Below are 27812 nucleotides of genomic sequence, written 5' to 3' on the forward strand. Positions count from 1 at the left end.
AGCAATTAAACCAATAATCAGATAACAAGGGGGAGGGATTAAACAATGACAAGAGCACATGGCTCAAAATAACAAAACACCCATGTGCATAACAAGACAGGACAGACATGTGACACCTGTGGTCTGATGAGACTAAGATAAACTTGTTGGGCTCAGATGGTGTCCAGAATGTGTGGCGATGCCCTGGTAACGAGTACCAAGAAAAGGATGTCTTGCCTACAGTCAAGCATGGTGGTGGTAGCATCATGGCCTGGGGCTGCATGAGTGCTGCTGGTACTGGGGAGCTGAGCTTCATTGAGGGAAACCTGGATTCCAACATCTACTGGGACATGCTGAAGCAGAACATGATGCCCTCCCTTCAGAAACTGGGCCGAACAGCATGATAACGACACCAAACACACCGCCAAGATAACCACTGCCTTGCTGTGAAGCTGAAGGTGAAGGTGATGGAGTGGCCAAGTATGTCTCCTGACCTAAACCCTATTGAACACTTGTGGGTCATCCTAAAGCGGAAGGTGGAGAAGCATTCAATAATGTCATTATGGAGGAGTGGAAGAGGATCCCAGCAACAACCTGTGCATCTCTGGTGAAATCCATGCCCTGGAGGATTAAGGCAGTGCTAGATAAAACTGGTGCTCACACAAAATATTGACACTTTGGACACAGTTTTGACATGTTCACTTAGGGTGTACTCACTTTTGTTGCCAGCTATTTTGACAATAATGGCTGTGTGTTGATTTAGCTTCAGAGGACAGTAAATGTATACTGCAATACAAGCAGCACATTGACTACTCTAAAATATATCCAAGTTTAATTTCTATAGTATTGAGAAGATATACTAAAATGTTTGCTGAAATGTGAGGGGTGTGCTCACTGTGAGATACTGTATATACTGTAGTGTGAATATGGGTAGTATTAATGTAATTTGGAGGTACTACTAAATGGTTTCACTTTATTTTGATGGTCACTTTAACACATTTTGTTGACTATAAATAATGTTGCACCTACATGTCTACTAGCTCTCATTAGAGTGTAAGTCGGGGTATTAAGTCGAGGTATTAGTAGACTAGTAGGGTTAGAATAAGTTGACATGTACTTAAAAAGTTACTTATAGCCAGTAGAATGTCTGTTGGAGGACCATCACAAAAAAGAGTTAGTAGATATTGAGCAGACAGTCTACTAATAATCTTGTGAGAGTTAGCTGACATGTAGTTGCAAAGTTACTTATAGTCAACAGAATGTTCGAAAGGGACCATCAAAATAAAGTGTTACTGAAAATAATAAACCTGTCTAAGATTTACAGAGTATTTAGACACTTGTAGGTCAGCTAAAAAGCAGCATGGTTTAAACTTCTTTTTTCAGCAGGGATGTTTTATGTTTTTGGACCAAAGCAATGTTCTCTGTTTGCTGGGACAGTCCTCAGTGCAGCCAGGGGTTAAATATGTAATTTTGGTGGCTTTTTTTTCTTCTTCATTTTTTTTTTTTTTTTTTGCCAGTAGATTTTAAAATGCCTGTCTTCACACTATACCATTGTGAAACTGTGTGTATGTCTCTCTCTCTCTCTCTCTCTCTCTCTCTCTCTCTCTCTCTCTCTCTCTCTCTCTCTCTCTATCTGAGTGTAGGAGGTTAGTGACACAGAGATCATGGAGCTTGTCCACAGCGCTCTAGGCCGGATGACAGTGATCCGGCAGATCTTCCCCCTTTGGAGGGACTCCAACATCCGCTGCATGAGGAACAATCATCGGATCTCCTCGTTGCTTTGCGACCCACAGGAAGGGTACCTGCAGTCTCTTGAGGTGCGTTTCTTTTCAAGAGTGCAGTGAATTCATATTTATTCATCATATAGGTCAAGGTCAAATTAGGTCATCTTCAATGTAGTCTTAGCCACAGATGGCATATTTGTGTAGTATAATCTATTTCAGATAAATCCGCAACCTAAACAGCACATTAAACAAAACGAATATCGCAGTTGGCCTCTTCAGATGGCCTCTTTGTATAAGAGTTGACCAGAAGTTCTGGCTACAAGGCTATCCTCAACAAAGATTTTTTTTTTTTCATTGAGCTGCTGAAAGGAGCATGATTTACAACAAGAAATTTAAAATCTGTGGCCTTTTGCGAAAGGTTATATTGTATTCGTAGTCCATTTAAGATACTTGGCAGCTGCTTTCTTGCAGAAAAGGAGATCAGTGCATTGATTTACTCCAGTAGCTCAAGTCTGAATTTATCTGTAATTGTCTTTTCATTACAGCTTTGCATTTGCAGTTTAGAAGTGTCTGTAACACTGCATAATGACTGCAGTAACTGTCATGTTTGTTTTCTTGGTTGTATCATTTAATTTCTCTAGAATCTTTATTCAAAACAAGGTTATGCATGACTGATCCAGATTAGCCGCCTGTGACCTGATGCTTTTACCCGTTAACAAATATTATCTTGTTAAGTCACAGGCGGTACTCTGTAATTGTGAAAACATTCCCCTCCCGTTTACGCAACATTAAAACACTGTATCTGTTTCTGGCTGAAACAGTATGAAAACATTGTTTGGGTCTTAGAATCCATTTTCCCTCTTTTAGAGCAGATGGCAAATCCATGTGTCTGTTCTCTGGGGCTCAGTGTCTCAATAATTCATGAAGAAACAGGGTTACATACCAGCTAATGCCGAAGCAGCACCACAAAAGGTCTAATAAGTCCTTTACAAAAAAGAGGAGGAGATATGCAAGATGTTAGGAGCCGCTGGGACGCCTCTCGCCCCTCTATTGGTGCTAACGATACAGTGCAGGTTGAACAGAGTAAGAGATTGAATCTTTGCTGTGGCAGAATGGCTGTTTTAATGAACTCAAGAGGTTGCAGTCCGCATTGTGATTCCGAGCCCTTGGGCTACGGTTCACCATGTGCCATGCTGACAGTTCACGCAATGCTGAATAAAAGCTCTCTGGGTGCCATGCTTTTATCCATCTAATTGATGTCTTAATTTTTAACTTTATTCGTTCAGATTTAAAGCTGGAGTCCTTGAAATTGTTACATTCTCAAAATGTTTACATCTAGACGTTTAGTAACACATTGACTGGCTGCATTTGATCATATAGTGTCCTTTGTTTTTTTATGGATGGTTGGTTGTTGTTTTTTTCATTGGCAGTGCATAGATGGTTGGAAAAGGAGTTGACAATAGGCAGCAAAGGTGACAAGATATTAGGACAAAACACTAATGATTTCTTCAAGTAAATACAGCGCTAAGAAATCTTATAAATGTGCAAGATGGAGTGAGAATTAAATGTAGAGTTGGGGATGCCATTGCAATTCAAACTGGTAAAAACTATTTAAGGAAAAAAAAATATTTATATCTTGTTTCAACTCAAATGAAGTTTATACACATAAATGTAGCATGTTCTTGTTCTGTGGTTACACAATTCCCCGGGCTTCTCCAAACTTGCTTTCCTTCTGCAAGTTCCACATCTGAATATGTCGCATTTCCAACTTTTTTTTAATGTAAGAGAAGGCAAGGCCATTTGTAAATGTATGTCTGGTTTCTGGTGTCATCTGCTTCTAGTTATGTTTAGCTGTACAAAACAGCTTGTTATGCTGCTTGATATTGCAAACTTGTATTTCTTACCATAGTATTTTAAAGGGGTCCTATTATACTTTTTCAACTTAAGTTAGTGTGTAATGTTGCTGTTTGGGCATAAAAAAAAAGATCTGCAAGGTTACAAAGCTCAAAGTCCACTCCAAAGGTAGATATCTGCTCTTCAACAGAAAACACTTTTGAAGAATTACAACAAACGGCTCATTGGGACTAGAATGCACTTCTTCCGGATCTTGTGAAGTCACAATGTCACTCATTTAAATAATCCCCGCCAACAACATATGCAAAAAAGGGGGTGAGGCCTGGTTGAGCTTCACCAGAAAAGGTGTATAAAATGTTCTCAGACACATTTGGGTCATTCCCTCTGAAATCAACCATTTGTGTTAATGGTTCAAACTATATGGTTCAATTGCATAGATACAATGTGGCTCCATTTTCAAATTGTTGAATTTTACCCATTGTCTACACATAGCTACTATAACAGATATTAAATATCATCAACCTCTATTCAACGATGTTTCTTTTTTTTTGTCATGAAGATGCCATAGATGGCATGACATTTTAAAGCATAATAACTAAGTGTCTTTGAAATTTCGACCAATAAAGCTTTTTTTTTTTTTTTAAACAATGACACTTACAATTTTGAACTAGATGTTGTTGCAACCATGTATGAATAAATGAAAATGCATATGCCTATTTCTCAATTTAAGAGAACTTGGATTAGTATGGGCTACTTTTGGTGCTTGAGACTTTATTGGTTATTTTGTGTTTGTGTAAAGCTGTTTGGCTTCACTAGCCTGCTAGCTAACATTACAGTGTTGATGTAGTGTTCAGCTACGGAGGTCTCGCTTTTGTAGGCTCTCACTTTTGTAAGACGGTTCAACAATCCTTTGGATCTTACCACTCTGAAATGTCCCTTAAATTCCGTGCTTGTAAAGGTTCTGCACAATCCTATTGTTTGTAAGCATTATCAGTTTCTCAAACTGGTATGGAAAAATCAATGCTGTTGTGAATTTTTACAGCTGAGCAGATGAAACTCGTGGTTATGGTAAGGGGCGTGACATTTCCAGAACATTTTCTAAGCAGTTCGCCAATCACAAACTGCTCAACACTAGGCCAGCTAACCAATCAGAGCACTTTCATGTTTCGGAAGGAGGGGCTTAATCAAAACAGGAACTAAACAGAGCATTTGAGACACTGGGAAGAGAGATGATGCAATAATCTAAAATATTTGAAATATAATTATCAAAGTTTTTGAACAATCAAGCATGGTAAAATATTCTAGTACACCCCAGAAACAAAATCAAGACTTTGTAAAAGAGCATAATAGGACCCCTATATTGTCATAATTATAAACACTGGTTTGTAGCGCAATTAGTCTTACCGTTTACTACACTGTGTTGTTTTTCTAGTTTTTTACCTATAGTAGCTAATGAATTGGATTTATATATATATATATATATATATATATATATATATATATATATTACAATAGAAAGCCATTACTTTAAATTCTAATAAGATTTCGCAATACTATTGTTTTTACGTTATTTTTAAACAAAGAAACGCAGATTTGGTGAGTGTAAGACACTCAAAAACAACATATTTTTTAAAAAAAGTATCTTTATTGGTTGTGTATTTAATGAAAAATAAAATAAAATATTTTTTTTATTTTTTTATTTTTCTTTATTTCAATTTTACATAATTTTCCTGCATCTATAGAGTGTTTAGTCAGACAACATTTATGGAGCATGTGAATAATTCAAAAGTAAGCCTATGAGAAAATGGTCAGATTTAAAATCATGTACTTTCTTCACCAGCTGAGCAACTGACATTGATGTGAATCTGAATATTAACAGATAGCTATCTTATAGACCTCATTTTACAGTGGACCAAATTCAGAGTCACTTTTCAATGCATTGGATATATTGTGGTATCGGCAATTCTCAGTGAGTAACATGCTGGTTTTAAAACAAGTCATTCAACAGTGTTAGGAATCATGCCGACTTGCTCGCAGTCACACAGAAGCACACAGAGAAGTTAAGTCACCGATACATGTTATTTGTTTCTTAGTAACTGTGTGAGTCTTCACTCTACATCAGTAGTAAGCTGTGAAAACAGATAACATGTTTTGTCTCACTTGCGGGCCTTGACTCATAATTCCACAGTTTCACAGGGCTTTCGAAGCCTTAAATCCATGTCAAGGATATGTCTGACTAATTGGACAGCTGGCAGGGCGTTCTGAAGTCATTTCAACACTTCTTAGGGCACGAATAAGGAGCATCAGCGATCCAAAGCATGTGACTTTATGTCACGGGAACATTAGCAGTTTCTGCATTCACATAACTCTTACATGAGCAAACAGATTGTGCCTTTACTGCAAACCAATATGAACATGAGTAGGGTTGTGGATAGGGTTGCCAAATTCAGCAGAGCAAATAAGGATCACTCTCCATTACTTTATACCACATATGGCACGTAAGATAAACCATTGGTGGAAAGTTGACCGTGTAGTAAACTGAAATTAAACACAGTCACAGCTGTACTCCTGCAGCTATATGCGTGTATACAGTTATGCTTGACTGAATTAAGTGCAAAAAATGCATTTGGAGTGCAATCACTTTGATTTTGGCTTACTGCAATATGACTTCATTGCATCTGTTGTAAAACTAAACAATTGTTCCATACCATTACATGTATATCAGTTTAGCCTCTGCCTATAGGCAAATTATAACACTTAGAGAATATAACAACCATAAGAGACTTTACATAAATATCTCAGAATGAACATAGTGAAAATTTTAACTGCTTTGTATTTACACAATATTTCACACAAATTAACATTATTGTGTGTGTACACTAAAAAAAAAACGTCTCGGTTACGTATGTAACCCTAGTTCCCTGATAGGGAACTCGAGCTGCGTCAAACGCTGTGGTAACGCCCCTGCGTTGTGCGTCATGAAGCACGTATGGAATCAGCCCAATGGAGAGATGGAACGTCATAGGCGGGTGACGTCATCGACCAGGAAACTATAAAGCACCCCATAAACACAAGCGCAACAGCTTCTGATAGGCCTGAAGGAAGCGCTAGCGGGAATGCCGGGAGTATGGTGGAATGACGCAGCGTCTCGTTCCCTATCAGGGAACTAGGGTTCCCTTTCAGTCGATAACGTCGGACGTAGTCGACGTCGACTGAATTGGGATCTCGCTAGAGAGCCTGTCTTCTTCGAGTACTATTGAACGAGCCAATGTAATTGGCGTGCGTGATTCGCATCACACACTCCGCCCCCGCGGCGCGGGTATAAATACGGAAGTGGATGCACGCACTAGTTGCCTTTCGCTTCAGAGCCGATCGTTTGATGTCTCTGAGAGTGCTGTTGTCTACAACGAGCGAGTGTGTCGGTGTTCTTCAGGAAGACTCTCCCAGTGCTGGTGTTCTACAGCGCGAGTGCAGCGGTGATCGCGAGCTTTGAGCTCTCAACTGCTGTTTTAACAGCAACAAATTTCTAAATGTTTGTGTGTGTTGATGGCTGGTTAGAGGGCGGAAAAGTGAGTGCTTCACTGTTTCAGTTCTCTGTTCAGTGTTGCCGCGGTCATTCCCCTGTGTGCTCCGGCACTGGTGACGGTCCTATTTTCTGAAAGAGCAACACGGGTGCGTTTGCGTCTTTTTCAAGATGTCATTCCGCCCGTGCGTTTCTGGGTGCGGTCGTTCCCTGTCTCTCTCTGATGGTCACAACTGTTGTGTCACGTGTTTGGGCTTACAGCACGCTGAGACAGCTTTTGTGGACAGCTCGTGTTTTCACTGTGGGTACATGACTGTCGCAGTGTTGAGGGCGAGACTCGCCTTCGTTCGCGGAGAGCGAGTCCCCATTACCATGCCCCACCCTCGGGTGCTGTGTGGGATGGGTGACCGGAGGATAGTGTTGGATGTCCCGCCCGGTAACCATTCCCTGTGGGCTCCTCACTCCTCCCTTCCACTGCAACCACTGGAGCCTCCTGTGTTGTCTGCTGGTCCATCTGTAATCGGTGGGCCAGCGGTTTCACTCGGGGCTCCCCTGGAGGACAGGACGCCGATTGCAGCATCGGAGGGTGAGCTGACTTCTAGAGATGATGACTTGGCTGCATTGTCTCCCTCCGGGAGTTCAATGTTGCCCGAGCCGGATCCAGAATTATCAGCTATGCTGAAACGGGCCGCCGAGGCTGCCGGGCTCGAGTGGAACCTCCACCGTGTCCCGTTCAGTCTCGGTTGGAATCTGGAGTTTGGTATCTTGGGGCGGGCCGCGCTGGTTCTCAGCTCGCCGCCCCAGTGCCTTTCTTTCCCGAAATGCATGGAGAGCTTATCAGGTGGTGAACAGCATCTTTCTCTGCCAAAAACTGCCTGAATAGCTTTTCCCCCTCATTACCCTTGATGGAGGAACGGTGAAGGGTTGCGAGGTGTCCCTCCATTGGAGTGGTCTGTCGACACAGGTGCACCTGTGTCCGGCGGCCGCTGCCTTTTGGGGGGATCCTCGTCTCCCCCCTAAGGCCTGTGAGGTTTTGTCCGTTCCGACGGGCAGAGCTTACAAAGCCTGTGGGCAAGCCGCTTCCTCTTGCGTGCCATGGCGTTGCTGCAGGCTAGGGCACCCATGGCATGCACGAGGGTAATCCAGACCGTGCGCTCATAGGTGAGCACCGCACTGCATCCGACCTCACCCTCCGGGGTACGGGTGTCGTAGCGTGCGTGATCGGTCTGGCGATGTCCACCTTGGTGGTCCAGTAGCGCCTTCGTTGGCTCAGCCTGGTTGGTATGGCGGATGCGGACAAGGTTCGGTTCCTGGTCTCCCCAATTTCCCAGGTTGGTCGGCGACGCAGTGGAGAACTGCATCCAACAGTTCTCTGCCGCTCAAGCGCAGACGGAGGTCATCCGGCACATCCTGCCCCGGTGGTCAGCTGCTGCCTCCACCCGCCGCCGGTGGCAGCTCCTCCGCCTGCTCGTCGCCGTGGGCGTTCCCCGGCCGCCGCTCCTGCTGGCCCTCCGCAGCAGCCTCCACCCAGGCCTCAGCATGGAGCCGGCCGCAGTAGGGACGCCCAGCCCGCTCCATGCGCTGCCAAGCCAGGTGGGAAGCGACAGCGAAAGCATTCCGGAGCGGGCCGCCCAGGAATGGATGAGATGCTCTTGCAGTGGCACGATCACTCCCTCCCCCCGGGTGAGGGCCGGGTGGAGCCTTTGTTTGTGTGTGTGTCTGTTCCGCCGCTGGCTCCCTAAAAAAAAAAAAAAAAAAAGCGGAGCAAGCGGTACCCACACTTCAAAGAGAGAGCAATTTCATCTGTTCCTGGGTCTCAAGAGGGCCAGTCTGGCGGGTTGACCCTGTATAGCCTTACACCCCTCAGCTCCCCCTTGGTCGCCAGCAGGCAGCTTGGTGCGTTCGAGGACCCGGTCATCCGCCTTCTCATGCGCCCCCTGCCGCTTGTGGGGACAGGTAAGTGTTGCACAGCACACTAACACCACTCTCTCTACTTTGCTGCCCCACCTCAGGCTCGGCTACCCTGCTCAAGTCAGTGATAGTCATCACATTAGGTGTTGAGCAGACGTGCTCCTGAAAATTCAGTGATATTCATCACACCGAGCGTTGAGCAGTGCTCCTGACTTGTGCGTGCTTATCTTATCCTGCTGGCGAAGGATTTGATATAGCCGCTCCTCCAGCCGGTACGAAGGCCAGTTGTAAACTCGTTCTTCGTGCTACTAGGTGGTGGGTCGTGACCATCTTGGCCCAAGATTGGTCTGCAGCTCCGACCTGAAAGACATGTGCTTAAAAACAGATCTCTACCTTCCGCACCGCAGGCCATCCTGTGGGTTGCGTGTAAGGGTGGAGTATCAGTACAGTGTCCTTCCCTTCGAGTGCTCCAGAGCCCGTTGGGTCTTCAGGTCAACTGGAAGAGAGTAATCTCGCCCACGGGCTTAGTATCTCTTTTTCAGTTTTGGAGATGGACTCGGTCTAACACGTTTCTCCAATGAGAATGTGTTCAGCTGGTGTTTGAAGTGAGAAAGGGTCCCACTGGAAGAACTTTCAGAGGCTCCTGGGGTATATGGTAGTTGCAGCCATAGGCTTCATCCATATGTGACCGCTTCAGCGCTAGCTTCATGATCGAGTCCCGAGGTGACAGTGGCAGAGCAGCTCACCCTGTGTGACTATAGTTCATCCCGGTCTGCTGCCAAACCCTCTTCAACAGAGGGGCCATGTACAAAGGGCGTGTTTTAACGGGGGCCTGGGCGACCCCCGACTACACGGGCATTCGTGCCTCGAGTTGTTAGACATTGCGACCGTTGCGCAAGCTTCCCCTGCATGTCACAACTCACCCGTCACCTCCTCCTTGGAGTCAGACGCTTCTGAGGGCGCCTTGTTCCACTCCTCCCGCTTACTCAATCGTGCCGCCATCGAGCCTCACGACAGTTATAGCCAGGGCAAGTGGAGACTCCATCCCCTGGGTCCGGCTGGGTTATGACCATTCCAGGGCCGCTCAGTTGCCCCCCCACCCAACCCCCCCCCCCCCCGGTTTCATTTTTCCGCCAGTGTTTGTGTAAACCGAGCGGACTACCCTTGGACAAACACTGGGTCTCAGCTGCCCCAGGGGCCCGCAGAAATGCGTTTAACCCCAGTGAGCCTTCTAAAAGTGACTGCGACTCATGGTCGCCTTGCGCCTGCTCAAGTCAGGGAAATCATCACTCTTCATGTTGAGCAGAATTGCTCCTGAAACTCAGTGAAGTTCATCGCACTCAGGTGTTGAGCAGCAATGCTCCTGTAGCTCAGTGAGTTCATCACATGTAGCTCAGTGAATTCGTCACACGCAGTGCTGAGCAGAAATGCTCCTGGTGCTCAGTGAAGTTCTTCGCACTCAAGTGTTGAGCAGAAATGCTCCTGAAGCTCAGTGAGTTTATCACACTCAGGTGTTGAGCAGGAATGCTCCTGAAGCTCAGTGAACTTGTCACACTCAAGTGCTGAGCAGAAATGCTCCTGTCGCTCAGTGAAGTTCTTCGCACTCAAGTGTTGAGCAGAAATGCTCCTGAAGCTCGGTGAGTTTATCACACTCAGGTGTTGAGCAGGAATGCTCCTGAAGCTCAGTGAACTTGTCACACCCAAGTGCTGAGCAGAAAATGCTCCTAAAGCCCAGTGATCTTCACATGTTGTGTTGAGCAATGCTCCTGTCTTTTGCGCCCATCGCTTGCACCTACGTGCCAAGTCAGGAGAGGAACAGGTCTTCATAGTTGCCCCTTATTGGCCCAACTAGACCTGGTTCCCATCAACAGCCTTCCTGACTTCCCCTGAAAACTCTTTCGGGGACGGGGCACGATGGCACACGCGTTCTGCTCCCGGAGATTCCGGGCGGTCTTATATCTGAACGCGGAGGTTCAGGTGGCTATCACAAGAACATGTGATAGATACCATCACTTCTGCGAGCACCCCCTAGAATTGGGTAGCGTGCTTACGCCTTTAGAAGTGGAACCTAGTCGTTGAGTGCGTCTTCTCTCCAGAGGAGATCCTGAAAGCTTTCGATCACTTCAGTGCTCTCTTTCCTGCAAAATGGGTTGCAGTAGGCTGTTTTCCTTCACCCTCAAAATGATGTTGCCTCGGTGTTTAAACGACGCTCATCGTGTTGCAGAAGTATGCAGAAGCACGTTCTGATCGTCAGGTTCCTGAGGAGCAAGGTCTTGTAAATCCTTGTGTCCCTCTTTATCCTCTTGGGCCTTGTCCCTGGTGCGACTGCACTGCAGAGACCGCCCCTGAGCCACTGCAGGCAGTGAGTTAAAAAATCTGTTATATCAGTTCTCCTGCTCGCGTGGTCTCTACTAGAGGGTAGGGACTTGCTCGCTTTCGGTCAACGTATTGTGCCTGGAGTCTGGGCCGGCTAACTCTCACAAGCTGAGACCCCGGCTCGGATTGTGCCCAAGGTTCCTACCTCTCCCGTAATAGGAGCAGGTGGTGAGCCTGCAAGCGCTGCCCTGGAGGAGGCAGATCCAGCCCTGGCTTCTCTGTCCGTTCGCTTGGACGTGTACAGAATGCAAGTCATAGACCTCAGACCAGCTCTACAAATATCTGTTGGAATTCAGCAGAGAGGGAAGGCTGTTTCCATGCAAAGTTGCACTTAGTGCTTGCCTTCATTTCGGTAAAGATCCGAGATGCAACATGTCCACTTAGGTGTTGAGCTCCTCTATGATGAGTGTAAAGTGCTCCGCCTGGGCGTTGACGATATGCTTTGCTAAAACAGATTCTAGAGTTGGGGGCTGGACGACACCTAGTTGAACCGCTGCTTCCCGTGGGCTCCCTTCTCATGAAGCCAGTTTCACCGTGAGCCCGGTTCAAGTGTAGGCTTGCTGCGCCATTCCCCTCCTATGGACTGGATACGTGCGCCTTTCTACTCCAGTTGAGTTCCCTTAAAATTTAACCCTGTTGAGTTCCTCCACACCCCTCCGACGTCGGACGTGCGGAACGTCTGGTGTTAGGCCTACCACTCGTAAGCAGTGTGGAACCTGTGTTAGGCTGGGTCCATATGTTGCGGTCCCTTCGGCGACCCCATATGTGTATTCTTCCACGATACGGCTCCCTGCGGTGAGCCCGTGTCTTCCCTCGGCAGAGTCTCTCTGCCGTCACTGTCCGGTGTGTCTCCCCCCGTCTTAGGCTGGAGCCACCCCAGTGTCATTCCATATGTTAGACTGCCCGGTTTCCGCCCAGTTCAGATGTGTATTTTCCACGTTACCTCCCTCTGGGTTGGACGTGGCTTCCGCAGCGTCCCTTCCTTCCAATGTACGGGGAACGCTTTCCCAGTGGTCCTGTAGGAACAGCAGTGACTTCCCTGGCCTAAGCCCTGTCCTTCCCCGCCTTAAATTTGCGGGGGCATCAGGAGGCTTTGGTTTAGGCACTGGAAGGTGGCAGCGTTAGTGGCGTGTTCAAAGGGTGATCCCAATTCAGTCGACGTCGACTACGTCCGACGTTATCGACTGAAAGGGAACGTCCTGGTTGCGTATGCAACCCACCGTTCCCTGAAGGAGGGAACGGAGGACGTAGTCCCCTTGCCACTACCGCTGGACCACCGCTGACCCCGGGTTACTCTCGGCTCCTCAGCGAAAAAGCAACTAGTGCGTGCATCCACTTCCGTATTTATACCCGCGCCGCGGGGGCGGAGTGTGTGATGCGAATCACGCACGCCAATTACATTGGCTCGTTCAATAGTACTCGAAGAAGACAGGCTCTCTAGCGAGATCCCAATTCAGTCGACGTCGACTACGTCCTCCGTTCCCTTCTTCAGGGAACGGTGGGTTGCATACGCAACCAGGACGTTACATACGTAACCGAGACGTTCCCTTTCAAGGGAACTCGAGCTGCGTCAAACGCTGTGGGAACGCTAATACCCACGTCGCCATAGGACCAAGTGACCGCCATGTGAGAACTAGCGCACAGAGGACGAGAGCACCTGTGCCCCAGGGGTAGAACTTAAGTCTAGGTCGTAGAACTTAATGAAAGTATGCGGTGAAGACCATCCAGCCGCATCACAAACGTCAATGAGGGAAACTCCTGACAGTAAGGCTTTAGAAGCCGCCATACTCCTGGTAGAGTGGGCTCGTACAGCCAAAGGTGAAGGCTGACCAGCCGACTCATAGGCAAGTGAGATAGCCTCGACCACCCACTTGCTCATTCTCTGTTTAGACGCGGGACACCCCTTCTTGGGTGGCCCAAAGCACACAAATAGTTGTTCTGACTTCCTCCACAGGGCAGTTCTGTGGACATAGGTGTCTAACGCCCTAACAGGGCAGAGTAAATTAAGTTTCTCCTGGTCAGACGACAGAAATGGAGGAGGACAAAAGGCCTGCAGAACTGTAGGTCTAACAACATTAGTAGGGACCTTGGGTACGTAACCTGGTCTAGGATGCAGAAAAGCCTTAACCATGCCAGCCGAAAATTCCAGGCACGAGGGTGAAACCGACAGAGCCCGCAAATCTCCGATTCTCTTTAGTGAGGAGATAGCAAGAAGAAAGATAGTCTTAAACGTGAGAAATTTCTCAGGAACTTCTTTGATAGGTTCAAGAGGAGCTAGGGAAAGACCTTCTAATACGATGGCCAGATCCCAGGCCGGCACCCTCGTACGAACTGCTGGCCTCAGCCTCAGTGTGCCACGAAGGAAACGAGTTATAAGCGGGTGCCTCCCAAGAGAAACTCCTCTGAAAGGGACGTGGTAGGCAGCCAGTGCTGCCACATACACCTTTAGTGTGGAGGGGGATAGCCCTGTGGAGAAGCGCTCCTGCAGGAATTCCAGCACTGCACCCACTGGGCAGTTAACTGGGTCCTGCAGGTGCTCTCCACACCAAGAAGTGAAGAGTTCTCCTGACCGGGAGCTCCAAGGGAGAGCCGTCCAGGAGAGAAATCAGGTCTGCAAACCATACTCGGGCCGGCCAGAACGGGGCTACTAATAGTAGGCTGACCCCGTCCCGGCGAACCCTCTCCAGAACTCCAGGTAGCAGAGCAATCGGGGGAAAGGCGAACAGACGTGACCTCGGCCACGGCTGCACCATAGCGTCCAACCCCAGAGGGGCTGGATGGCTGATGGAAAACCACAGATGACAATGCGTGGTCTCCTTGGAAGCGGATAGGTCCACCTCGGCGCGACCGAAACTCAACCAAAGGACTCCACCACCTCGGGATGGAGTCTCCAATCCCCCGGCCTCGGCCGCTGTCTCGACAGGGAGTCTGCTACCACATTCAAATACCCAGGAAGATACATTGCTCTCAGAAATAGTAACCTCCCTTGGGACCACAGGAGGATCTGACGGGCCAACTTGTAAAGCCGGCGAAACCGCAGGCCCCCCTGATGATTTATATAAGAGACCACCGACGTGTTGTCTGACTGAACTAACACATGATGACCTCTCAGGTCTGCTAGGAAGTGTTTCAGAGCCTGGAACACCGCCAACATCTCTAGACAATTTATAAGCCGTGATAGATGATGGTCCTGCGACAGCCCTTGGGCTGGACGACCACTCGTGACCGCCCCCCACCCTGTGAGGGAAGCATCCGTCGTTAGCGTTTCGCGACGACAAAGAGCCCCCAACACAGGCCCTTTGAATAGGAACCAAGTTTCTTTCCACATGACCAGAGCACGAAGGCAGAGCCGCGTGACTTTGACCGTGCAGAGCGGATTTCCCCTCGGGGAGAATCCCTTGGTCCTGAGCCACCACTGTAGCGATCTCATGTACAACAGGCCGCAAGGTATAACGTCGGACGCTGCTGCCATCAGACCCGACAGTCTCTTAAACTGTTTTACAGTAAGTAGCTGGCCTAGCTTTACTTGTTTCACAGCTGAGAGAATCGAAACAATGCGGGTCGGAGCGAGTGGCGCCTGCATCGAAACCGAAACCCAAACGACACCCAGAAAAGTGGTCTTCTGAGGAGATAATACACTTTTCTTTGCATTCAGCCTCAACCCCAACTTCCTGATATGAACGAGAACGACATCTCAATGTCGAACCGCCATCTGCTCTGTCTGAGCTAAAATCAACCAATCGTTGATGTAATTGAGGACACGAACACCCTGAAGCCTCAGGGGCACTAGTGCTGCGTCCATGCATTTCGTGAAAGTGCGGGGAGATAAGGCTAGGCCAAACGGAAGAACCCTGTGCTGGTACACCTCGCCCCCGAAGACGAACCTCAGGAACTTCCTGTGTTGTGGAAGGATGGAAATGTTGAAGTACGCGTCCCTTAGATCTATCGTGACAGACCAGTCCTCGGATCTGATTTGTGACACGATCTGCTTGATAGTGAGCATCTTGAATTTTGGCTTCCCTACCGAGCGATTCAATAGGCGTAGGTCTAAAATTGGACGCAACCCCCCATCCTATTTTGGAACGATGAAATATCGGCTGTAATAGCCTGACTCCACACTGGGAGGAGGAACCCGTTCTATAGCCTCCTTTTGAAGGAGTGCTTTCACCTCTTGTTCCATAACCAGAGCCTGCTCGGGGCCCACCACTGTAGGCAGAACCCCTCTGAATCTTGGTGGACGACACCTGAATTGGAAAGCATAATCCCTTTCTATTGTCTACAGGACCTAATGAGATATTTTTGGAAGGCTTTTCCACTCTGCCAGAAATTCTACTAAGGGTACCAGTCTCTCGAGACTGGCCTCTGGTGTAACTTGAGCAGCAAACGCAGCGCCCTGTAACGGCACACCGGCAGGGAACAACTGGTCTAACCGCTCTGAAACCCTCCTCAGAGGGAGCGAGCGTCCCTCGGGAAATCGCTCGCTGGGACCGTCTGCGCCCCGGCATGAAGGCGGGGTTGGCAGAACGGGCCCCTGAGGACACCGAGGAAGAATGGGCACCGTAGAAAGAGGTGCACATCTTTCCGCCTCGGTGGGGACCACCCTCAGGACTTCTTCTTAGCCGAAGCCTTTTTAGCTAATATAACTGTCCTCAGATCAGTTCTATTACTGGGAGATTTCGGCTGAGAGTGCCGCGGCTGAGCCCACTGTCCAGCAGGGGGAGCACGAGACACGACACTCTGCTTCAGCGCCCTATACGATGAGCTTGCAGACGGCCGGGGCTGCTCCCGCCCAGCAGCCCCAGGGACATGAATTTTTAAAGGGAGAAATTTCTTAAAAGCTGTTGTTTGCTTTTCCTTCTCCTGGAATTTATCGATGACAGAATTTACAGCATCGCCAAATAAACCCAGGGGGGAGAGAGGAGTGTCTAAAAGGAAAGCTTTTTCTTTTTCTTTTATATTTGTCTGATTTAACCACAGATGTCTTTCTGCGGCCACCAGAGCTGCCATAGATCGACCCACTAGCTTGGCCGACTCTCTGGTTGCGCGCAGGGATAAATCAGCAGCCTGACGCAGTTCGCGAACCACGTCAAACATCTCTATATGACACCGTTTTTTTCCACGATTTCGACACCTCAGTGTGGAGATCGGGAAAAAACGACAAGCACCGGCGTGGAGGTTGCACTCGTGACGGCAAAAATCTCTCATCTAATTTTGATTTAGAAACAGACTCCTGTCTAGTCACTGGCCATACAATGCTGAGTTTTTCTACAGCTCTTGTTGATACCTCCACTAGCTCATCACTTTCGGGAGTGTAAGGTGGCGAATCCTCCACATCTCCCTCATTTATAACTGGTGCCTCACCCCGAGCGGAAGAAACCGCAGCGCGTGCTTCCGAACACGGGACTGAGGCACTGGATCTCACAGGTGAAGGGAGAGATAAGGCAGAGCCCGTCTCTAACCCCGCTGAGAGATCCAAATGCGATCCCCACGATACGCGTCGTCGCTCTGCCTCGGCAAGAGCGGGACCCGAACCGCAGGGAGCGCGCACCGAACCGCTCTCCTCGAAGAGCGCCCGGCGGGAGCGGAGCGTCCTTAATGGCAGACGCTCGCAATGCTCACAATCAGCTCCATCGAGAGCTGCACTCCCAAACAAACAACACAAAGAACGTGTGTATCCCCACTCGTAAAATAACGCGAGCAGGGAGGGACACACTTCCTAAACTGCTGTTCGTTCGCCATATCTCTCTTAATATATATATATATATATATATATATATATATATATATATATATATGTATATATATATATATATATATATAAATTGTTTGTGTGGTGCAGAGTATGTAAAGACAGACAATATTCACACAGGGACAGATTCACATATAGCGCGACTGAAGGCACAAAAAGCTGTTGGGCTTGTGTTTAGGGGGTGCTTTATAGTTTCCTGGTTGATGACGTCACCCGCCTATGGCGTTCCATCTCTCCACTGGGCTGATTCCATACGTGCTTCATGACGCACAACGCAGGGGCGTTCCCACAGCGTTTGACGCAGCTCGAGTTCCCTTGAAAGGGAACCCAGTTTTAGCCAGATTCACAATACAAAATTTGAAATGGGAAATTGTATTTCCCTTTCAAAAGGGAACTCGCGCTACGTCCCCTAGGGATCGCTATCGGGGAATGCCTTCAGCGTGACCGGTGTCTTAAGTGGGAATCTAAACACGACAATGAACTTGATATTGGCAGGTAGCAGCCTATGCCGTCACTACAGGTGAGGCCGAGAGTATAAAAGGGCACCTGTACCAAACGTCATCCTCTTACTGTTTTCAGGAGACCGTTTGTTTGAACGTGGGATCTGAACAGTCAAGTTTATTATGACCAGCACCAGCACTGCGAGTTTTAGAATGTGTGTTCATCCGTGTCAGCGTTTTCTCAGTCAAGCAGGAGGAGGCTGATGAGGACGACAATGTTTCTGAGTGCTCTCAGCCCGCCTGCCCCGCATATGCAAGCTGTTGGACGTTATGTCGTGGAGAATTTAGATCTGCGATAAAGTAGTATGCTAGGTCGTTAGGCTCTTTGGGAGCCTCCTTGGAAGTTGGCTTGGATTTGAATGTAGTTAGGCTTCCTCTCTTAGAGTCTTCCTGTTGAGGCCTCCATTCTTGAGAAGCTCCAGTCTATGATCGCTGCGGATGTTCACCATAGGAATGAGGATTCTTTTGAGTCCTTTGACTTAGCTCAGCCAGTAGGGCACTCATCCCTTCAGCATGTCGGTGTGGGTCAGAGGTCGCGTTAGACTTCCGCATTGTCCGTCATTTTGACGGACAGGGTCGTAAAAATTCTGTCATAATTTATTATTGCACGTCATTATAATTTTCATATTTTAATAATAATAATCCATTTAATAGGCTCTGTTTTTGTTGACATTTTCATTTTTATTCACGAACTTACAGGACAAGCATATAGGCCAGATTGTGCATTATTTTATTTATGAAGAGAAAGTTGAACAGAGACTGAGGGTCACTTTTCAGGTTCATTCATGAATATTTGTCCAATGAATCGCAATAAGCTTTGTGCTTTGTTACTTTTGAAATTAACAAAAGTCTCAGCTCTCAAATTCTGAACATTTATCACACAATTCAAACAATAAATGCAGTTTTTGCTCTCTTTAATGTGGCGTGAGAGATCACTAGCGCCTCAGTTCAATCGAAGTGCGCGTGATTGTGACCCTTCCTTTCCACTTTACTAAGTTAAAGAACAAAATAAACATGAATGAATGAATGATAACCTCCAACTGTTTTTGGTATTCCTGCAGACATCTCCTTCAGACAAGAAGTGGATGACGTTTGGCACAGATGACAGTGACATCATAGGCTTCCACCTACCAATGTCAAGTTCATTGTCATGTTTAGATTCCAACTTCATACACCAGTCACGCCAAGGCATTCCCCCATAGCGATCCCTAGGGAACGCAGCGTCTCATTTACTATTCTCAGGGAACTATGGTTACATGAGTAACCTGAGATGTTTTTAATCACAGATGGTGATACAAAAGTGAAAGTTCTTTGAAGTTTGCATTGAAAAGGGAATTGCGACTTCATTTTCTACTGTGACATATATTCTTGAACGAGAAATGTTTTTAGGACAGGGCTTTTAAAAAATTACGTTTTTTATACCTCCCAGCATCACTTGTACTCTTTCCTCTCTCAATCACGCCTTCATTCCTTCTCTCTATGCATTGATCTGCTCATAAGTGTGTTGTTTTGTCAGGATCACATGTCTGTGCATGGGGACATTGAGTTTGGCCGTGCGGCCCCCATACTCTCGTCTCCTTGACGATAACAGTGCTGTCGTTGAGGGTGTCTTTTCTCTCTAGGTGTCTCTCAGCACGACAGCTGCTCTCTGCAGGAGCAGAGTCATGCAAAAAATCTCCTGCAGCGCTCTTTATTTTCCACTTTCCTCTCAGTCTCAAACATAGTCAGAAGACACTTTCACACACTCAATCTGTCTTTCACAAAGTTAGAGACCAATTTTAGTATGTGGTTTGGTGTTCAGCCCTACATTTTTAGATGTTTTTTGACTAAGGCCGCCTACACACTGGAGTAACTGACAGAACATTTGACAGATAGCAATGCACAAGTGGTTTTGAGGGTGTGAAAAGTCAATCTGCAATCAAGCTGAGGTCTGAACTGGATTTAGTACAACAGGAAATTACAACGGGACCTTTCATTGGTCAATGGATGATTGTACTTTTGGTTGCATGTTGAAGAACTTAGCTTTCACAATACCTTTATAATGCACCATGCCCATTGAAGTAAATGGATTTGCATTGTTCTCTGACGTAAACTCTATCGTGTAGGCACCCTTGTTTGGGACTGAGTGCATTGACGTACAATAAAACACTGATAACTATCATTATAAAAGCCATGCTTACATGCTATTTTGAAATTACTAAACAGATATCCACACAAGACATACGCACATTGAATAAGCTGTAATGTTAAAAAAAATAAGTGTGCCGATTTGGTTGTGCTTAAACCATTTATCATCTTTACCCGATAAAATAATTCAGCTTAAAGGGAAGTTTCACCCCAAAATATAACCTCTGTTATCATTTACTCATCCTTATGTTGTTCTAAGCCTGTATGACTATACTTCTGTCTTTTACAGAACTCAGAAGGAGAAAATGTAAAAACTTAATATTTATTGGATTGGTTTTGATGAAAACAACCTGAAATTTAAGCAATTGCATTGTAAAATTGCTGTCTCTACTATTGCTTTCATTTGTGCCATCCATCGATTCACACTCCAGTCCAGTAGATGGCGTAAATTCACTTTTTTAAGTTGGTGTGCCATCAAAACACCAGAAGTAGTAGTGATGGGAAGACTTTTCCGCAAACTAGTTCTTTCGGACAGTTTGTTTAAATGAACCGGTTTGCAAAAAAACTATTCACCAGTTTGTTTACGTAATCATGCAATGATATTGTTAAAGCACCCAATAATGATGGAAAAAACAGATGTTTCACATATATTGTGAATATCAACCCACCTTTTTAGATAAACCAAAAAACCTTTCATTTCAGCCCGATTAAATTCAACTGCTCAATTTACACTTGTATCAGCAGCTCATCTGTCCTTCGCGGACATGCCCGAGTCTGAACTGGTTCCTCGGTTCAGCATACTGGTGCCTAAAGAGCTGTTGTAAACATTGAACTGCTATCAGTATAATGCTGTTGACTTGAGAACTACAGCCATCGGATCACTGTTATTTTTTATACGTTTTATTTGTTGTACTTTATGCTTTTCAGCAAAAGACATCAGAAACATAAATGTTGTCCCCTTTATTAAACCCCCCTTGCCAAACAGTTCTCAGCATGTATGACATATCTGTACTGTTCTTAGTTCAGTGTACAGTTGGACTAACTGGAATGCTGAATGAGTTGGCAAAAATCGGCAGCACAGGATCATATACTCCTGGATATTGTGAATGTCAGACATGTTTCAAAGTGAGTTTTGATTGAATACCTTGTAGATCTGTACTGACTCAAGCCGCAAACTGTTCAGACGGTTCAGTCCGATTTGGTGAACTGGTTAAACCAGTTCACTAAAAAGAACCGGTTCAAACGATTCCGGTTCATTTGTAAACTGGAAATCACTATGATGAAGCAGGTTAACATGTCCCCCACTTACTGGACTTGAGGGTGAAGAAAGTCACACATGAGGGTGAGTGAATGATGACAGAATTTTCATTTTTAGGAGAACTTTCCCTTTAAGATGTTTACATGGTGTTATGCATTGTCAGGTTAGTAAGTGTAACTTTTGTGAGATGCGCATGTAAAAAAAAAAAAAATTACAAATATGTTTACACATTTGTTTGGTGTATGTGTCTCTAGGTGTCTAGTCTGTACCTGTATGACAGTGTGCTGATGTTGGCCAATGCCTTCTACCGGAAGTTAGAGGACAGGAAGTGGCATAGCATGGCCAGTCTGAACTGCATGAGGAAGTCAACCAAGCCCTGGAACGGAGGCTGGTCCATGCTGGACACCATCCAAAAGGTCTAGAGTCACCTTACAATTAATCTCAATTACACTTAATTTGATATGGTTCAGTTCTCTTCAGTTCTGCCTAGTAAAGTTCAATAGTGTTCAATAAAACTGGTCTGGTTTGAATGATGAATTTCTTTCTGAACTGAAGTCTTACTTGTCGTTCTCTTCAGGGACGGATTTCTGGGCTCACTGGTTTAATGGACTTCCGAAGCAATGGAGCGAACTCTCATGTCCAGTTTGAGGTCCTGGGGACCAGTTACAGTGAGACGTTTGGAAAAGATGTAAAGCGGGTGAGTGCAAATCTTGTGAATGGGTGGAGTGGAACCCATGAGTGGAAGTTATAAATAATGAATGACATAAGTTCAGATTATTTGAACAGCACTATTTGGCATGTTATGGGGAAACTCTGCCTGTAATGCAGTGATTTTCCAAAGCTTTCTCATCTTGGTTGTCATCTTATTCAGAAAATGGCAATATATGTGTGTTTTATACTAGTGCTTGGGAAATTTAAGGCATAAAATAAGTACCCCCCAAATAGCACAACAGTTAAAACGACATATAACCAACACTGGCACACTATATGGTATGCTGGATGCTGTCCTTTATTTATAAACCCTCCTCTGGAGACCTGTTTCAGAGGTGTGATTCTACAGATAGCTGGATAGACATGCATAGGATTTTGCACCATTTTTGGCAGAAATCTATGCTGTAAGATGTTGTTGCTATTCCCACTGACTTATTTATTAGCTGTATATTTTACCCTTGCCTTTTATTTATTTATTCCATACAGTCAGTCTGCAGAGAAATATGTATTATGTATTTATTTATTTATTTATTCATGTAATATAACTGACTGTTCTGTTTTCACTGTTTCATGTCAACAAAGTGGTCTAATCTACCTGGACCAAGCTATTCACTAAATGGCTATTTAAAGGGATGCTGATATCTTTGTTTTGTAGTGTTCAGTTTGGGTTCCATTCTGGAAAAAAAATGTTTAACCAGTTGCTTGATCTATATATTAGAACCATTGATCTTTTTCCCAAAGGTAGGATAGGATGGTGGTGTATTTAGATAAAGCACCCTGCCCCAACCACCATATAAATTGGTCACTGTTAAAACATACATTCACTACAATATAACTTATAACTTAATTTATTTATTTATTATTTGATATATATTTGTTATATTATTTGTGATATACTATACGTATATTGAAAGGACAAATTTGTTTTGTTGAGTATCCTCGCAAGCACAGTCAAATGAGTTAAAATGAGTTTAGTTAACTAACGTTTTTAACAACATTAAAACAACGAAAACGATAACTTTTTGTGCATTTTGACTAGTAAAAATCTGAACTGATCTGACTGGGCCTTTAGGAACATTTTTTAGCCCTGATATATTGAAGGGCATAGGTAAATATGACATTTTTTTTTTACAATGGGTTTATGTGAAGATTGTTTTAAGTTCACCTAAATTGTATTTTTTTAAACCTTTAAAACATTAATAAATGTTACAATTGATAGCTTTCAATTATACTGTTATGCTGAATGGCTATAATTAATGACTAAAATTTAGAAAAAAAAATCTATTTCATAGAGACATAAGTAGCGGTATTGTTATCAGTGATGCTGACTTTCTTTCAAAAAAAGATGCCATTGAACAAATATTTAAAATATAGGCGACTGTCTTTGTGTTGTTTCTACATTCATTTAGAGATTTGTTATGGCATCTATCAAATGGGGATAAGGTTACCCACCAAAGCCCTGACCATATTCATGGAGATGAAAGAAAAAATACTAAGACAAATTCTTTCTCAGAGAGTTCAAACATGTCTGGGAAAGAACAGAGACAACTGAAACTGAATATATATGAGAGGAGAAGCTAAGTGGACTGAAAGCGAGATAAGCGAGACAGACAGTTGGACAGAGAATAAGAGCGACAGAATGATGGGTCCTGCTGTGTTTTGGAACTGAAGACACTGATATGGAACATGGCCAAAATTCTTTTACACAAACACAGACAAATAGCTCAGAGTTCATTAAATCTCATAATAACACACAAACATCAACACACACAATCAAAATGTACCCATCAGTGCTGATGAATCTGTCACTTTCCTCTCTCTCTGTCTCTAGTTCTCTTTCATCTCTCTATTTTATGCACAAGCACTCATACGCACATGCTCGCAGGGCAGTGGAAGTGCTTTACAACATGGCTGTGCTTCAGTTGCAGGGCTGCCGGGTCTATCACACACCAAACAATCTCAATCTTGTTGCCTGAATATTAGTGTGTGTGTGTGTTGAACACCGACCATTCCCTCTGGCAAGAAACACAGAGAGCTAATGACTTCACACACACACACAAAGACACACACACACACACACACACACACACACACACACACACACACACACACACACACACACACACACGCGCACACACACACACACACACACACACACACACACACACACACACACACACACACACACACACTGTAGCACCCCTACTGTCCGTTACATTGACAGCTAATAAACATACATGTCCTGCTGCCCATCAGCATGAATATGCATTATTGTGCTCTGATCTCTTCTTAAAATGATGTCTCCTCACCAAGGCTCTCTGAAGCCGTATAGAGGCACTCTGCATATCACATGATACTCTTCCTGCTGTAATCTTTCCACTCTCTCCTCTCCATGCCTCTATTTATTTAGTTAGTTAATTAGTTAGTTAGTTAGTTAGTTAGTTAGTTAGTTAGTTAGTTAGTTAGTTAGTTAGTTAGTTAGTTAGTTAGTTAGTCCCAAGATGGGAATTTTTACAGAATGTTTAATTGTGAAAACTGTTCTTGCTGCATTTTAAATTCATCCATACATTCATTCAATCATTCATAATATCCACTGTTCAAAAATATAATAATATTTAAAATTATTTAATATTCAGTTATTGAAAAAAAAAATTGTTGTCAGATAAAAAACGTCATAGCACATTTAAGAGAAAATATTAATAGAATAATTAATAACAGAATTAGTCACTGATGTAGTAGGAAAACTAATGAACAATGTGAATTAAATTAATATAAATATTTTCTCATTTTTATTAAGGGTCATTTTATTTGCAGTATTTTTATGTTGACTATTTTTTTTTAGATGGGGGGGGGGGTATTTTTATTTAAAGAAATTAAATAATTAAGGGATTAAATGGGATTTAAGGGAAAAAAGGAGAAATAAGAATGGTGAAAGAAGTTCCAGATCCAATTATTGTGGATTATTGTGAAGTGTTGTGAAGTAATCCATTTAAACTCTTTGCAAATAATATTTAACTCTTGTTTGTATGTCTAATATGTCAAACATGTAAAAAAAAACATTTCTTGTCTCATCACATTATAGCATATTTTCGATTCAAAATGGTGAAATTAAAATAAAAAAGTTGAGTAGTTTGCATCACTGTATGTTACTGTTTACTTTAGTTAAACATCCATCGTAAAACAGTTCATATTAAATGTTTAGCTACTTATATATCTTATCACGAATGCACTCTTTCACTTTAAAAAACTAAAAGCGTTGCGTTGGAATTCACACTCATCTTCAGTGAACGTTAAAGGGGTCATCGGATGCAAAATTCACTTTTATCTTTAACTTTGCAGTGTGTGGACACAACCACCATAAAATAAAAAATATCCATCCGCTCCATTTTTTTATCCTCAAAAAGCCTAAACACTCTCAATAATCAAGCCATTTGGATTTTCTGAGAAATATGATGTCATATTGCTCATGCTGCACCCACGACCAACTGACGAACTGTCCCCTATTAGCATGTTTCCGCCCTCAGCCATTTGTATACTGTCTGCCAAGTTAGCACTTTATGTGTCTTGTGTCGACATGCCCCACGGAAGAGAGGGGTGGGGTGAACAAAAGGGTTTTTGAGGAGGTATAAAGGGTGTTGTTTTACACAACCATTGAGGAATTTGAACCAAAGTATGTTACAAACTTTACATGAAGACCCAAAAGAATGATACCAATTTGTGGAAAAAGGGCTTCCGATGACCCCTTTAAGTCCCGCCCTCTTTGATCTGATTGTCCATCATTATGACATTGACGAGTGTTGTTAGACTGGCGTGGCTGAATGGCCTAAAAATTTTACTTTTTAAACTTTCTGTCAACAGAGCAGTGCATAATGAAGAGCAGTATTAAGAAATATCATATATTGGGGGGACAATTTGGCCATTTCCAATTATTGGGGGTAGCCTATGGTGGTTACAGCCCTGCTATAGAGCAAGGAAATGTGTCTAGTATACTGGATGTTTGGAATGAGCAGGTTATCTTTCAGACAGATGTCAAGAGGAATCAACCTCCATAATGAAGATGGAGATGCTATTCTCTCTCTCTCTCTCTCTCTCTCTCTCTCTCTCTCTCTCTCTCTCTCTCTCTCTCTCTCTCTCTCTCTCTCTCTCTCTCTCTCTCTCTCTCTCTCTTTCTTCTCTCTCTCTCTCTCTCTCTCTCTCTCTCTCTCTCTCTCTCTCTCTCTCTCCCTCTCTCTCTCTCTCTCTCTCTCTCTCTCTCTCTTTCTCTCATTCTCACCAATACCATCTGTCATTCCCCGTCTCCCCCGCTCACTTTCTTTTAATCTTCTCTTTTCATTAAATTGTCTCATACAGTGTAATCCAGAATGGGAAACCTAGCATCTTATACAAGATGGATCTGCTCCCAGTCTCGCTCAGAGCAGATCAGCCCATCAACTCCATGTGGGGAGCAGGTGATGAGAAGAGAAACCTCTGAATGGTTGACAAACTTGACAAGCCACTGAATTAATACCTTTAAATTAATAGTTTAGTGGTGTCATATTGGCAGTAATGTGAGATGGATTAGTTCAGTTCTGATGCATTAGAATGACAGTGTGAGACACCTGTGGGCAGGTCATTTTTAGTGAACTAGATTCATTCAACAACTTGTGATCTTAATAAACAAGAAAGTGAAGGGAGTGAGAGATGGAAAGACCAAACAAATAGCAAGTCAGACTAGGCAGGCACTGTGTAACTCATTTTAGATGTTATGGGAAGAAGGAGGCGGGAACCGGCGAACATTCAAAGACTTTAATGACATAAAATAAAACAAATACAAAACGAAAGTAAATGACAGCAGCCACACAACAACAAGACACAACACAAGTCCAGTTTTGATCTTCACGATCGTCGCTCCTCCTTTTATGCTTCCGCTCCTCTGTGAAAGATATGAGTCTTAATGAGTCTCTGTCTACCTCTGTGGGCATCTTGTGAAAAGAGGCATACAGCTGACCTCACAGGTCTCAGAGGACGCTCATACTTTATTGTGAGAAAAAGCAGGGCAAAATCTGAAAAGTTCTTTATTTTTCTAACATGTGCATATATGCAGTATAATCATTATTTTTCTCTCTTTTCAAACTGTCTACTCAATGTCCTTCCCGCCAGGGTGTTTTTTGTAGTTGTATTGTTCAGTCTGTTCATAATTTACTGACAGAAGTACAGCTCCACAATACCATATTTAAAAGCTTGTGATATACTGTTCATAGTTTACCTGAAATAGCTAATGCAGGGCCTAAAACTAAAAGTTTTTAAACTCGCTAAGTGCCCGAATGCGATAAAAATTGTTGTTGGCGAATATTTGAAACAGAATATATTAATCGCCTGTTGTCCGGTAAAGTTTTTATGAATTCTAGTAGGGATGCAACAATACAGTTAGCCCACGGTTCAATACATACCTCGGTTTTTTAACCACTGTTTTTGGTTCGGTTCTGATGGCTTGATACATAAGAGTGTTGTTTTGTTATTCTATGCTTAGGCAATAGGTACAGTAAGAGATTAAGGAGAAAAAAATAAAAACGATTTATTGCAAAACTCCTTTATTTTACTTACAAGCTAAGAAAAATCCACTAGTTCCTCTAGTGTATTGTATAATATAAAATTAACACTGACATTTCACAGCTGCTGGTAGCATGTACAAACTGGGGAACACATAAATTCCTAAATTTTTAAAATAAACATACATGTGAAGTTGGTAAACATAAATTGACCATTTCAAATAAACATACTTGCACTTCAGTAAACATAAATAAACCATCTTAATTAAACATAACAGTACTCCAGTACAGTATCCTTCATTCAGAATGTAAAGTGCATTTTTACTTAGGTCAGCTATCTAGCCTATTCCTGTATTTTGAGGTTCTTCTGTAAAAAGATAAGCTTGTCAACATTCTCTGCAGCAAGGCAAGAGCGTTTTGCACTTACAATATCCCCGGCAGTGGAGAAACCCTCTCACTCGCAACAGAGGTTCCTGGGACACAGAGGTGTTGTTGTAAATTGAACATTATACTCAACGCCAAAACCGAAGTGTCCCCACACCACGGATTTGAAAGAAGCCGGCGCTTCCTTG

The 27812-nt window shown here is 44.2% G+C and overlaps 1 protein-coding gene across 3 annotated transcripts in view; it reads left to right on the forward strand.

Moving 5' to 3' along the window:
• grid1a (glutamate receptor, ionotropic, delta 1a) overlaps window positions 1-27812 on the forward strand; it is a 373012-nt gene that overhangs the window by 309086 nt on the left and 36114 nt on the right. For all 3 annotated transcript variants that reach the window (XM_077239644.1, XM_077239645.1, XM_077239646.1), the window contains exons 6-8: window positions 1623-1796; window positions 21256-21417; window positions 21579-21698. In XM_077239644.1, the coding sequence (XP_077095759.1) occupies window positions 1623-1796; window positions 21256-21417; window positions 21579-21698 (456 nt within the window). The remainder of the gene's footprint in view (window positions 1-1622; window positions 1797-21255; window positions 21418-21578; window positions 21699-27812) is intronic.

Source organism: Siphateles boraxobius, unplaced genomic scaffold (genome assembly GCF_051911475.1).
Source record: "Siphateles boraxobius isolate OS27281-9 unplaced genomic scaffold, OSU_SipBor_1 22, whole genome shotgun sequence".
In the NCBI taxonomy this organism is placed as follows: Eukaryota; Metazoa; Chordata; class Actinopteri; order Cypriniformes; family Leuciscidae; genus Siphateles; species Siphateles boraxobius.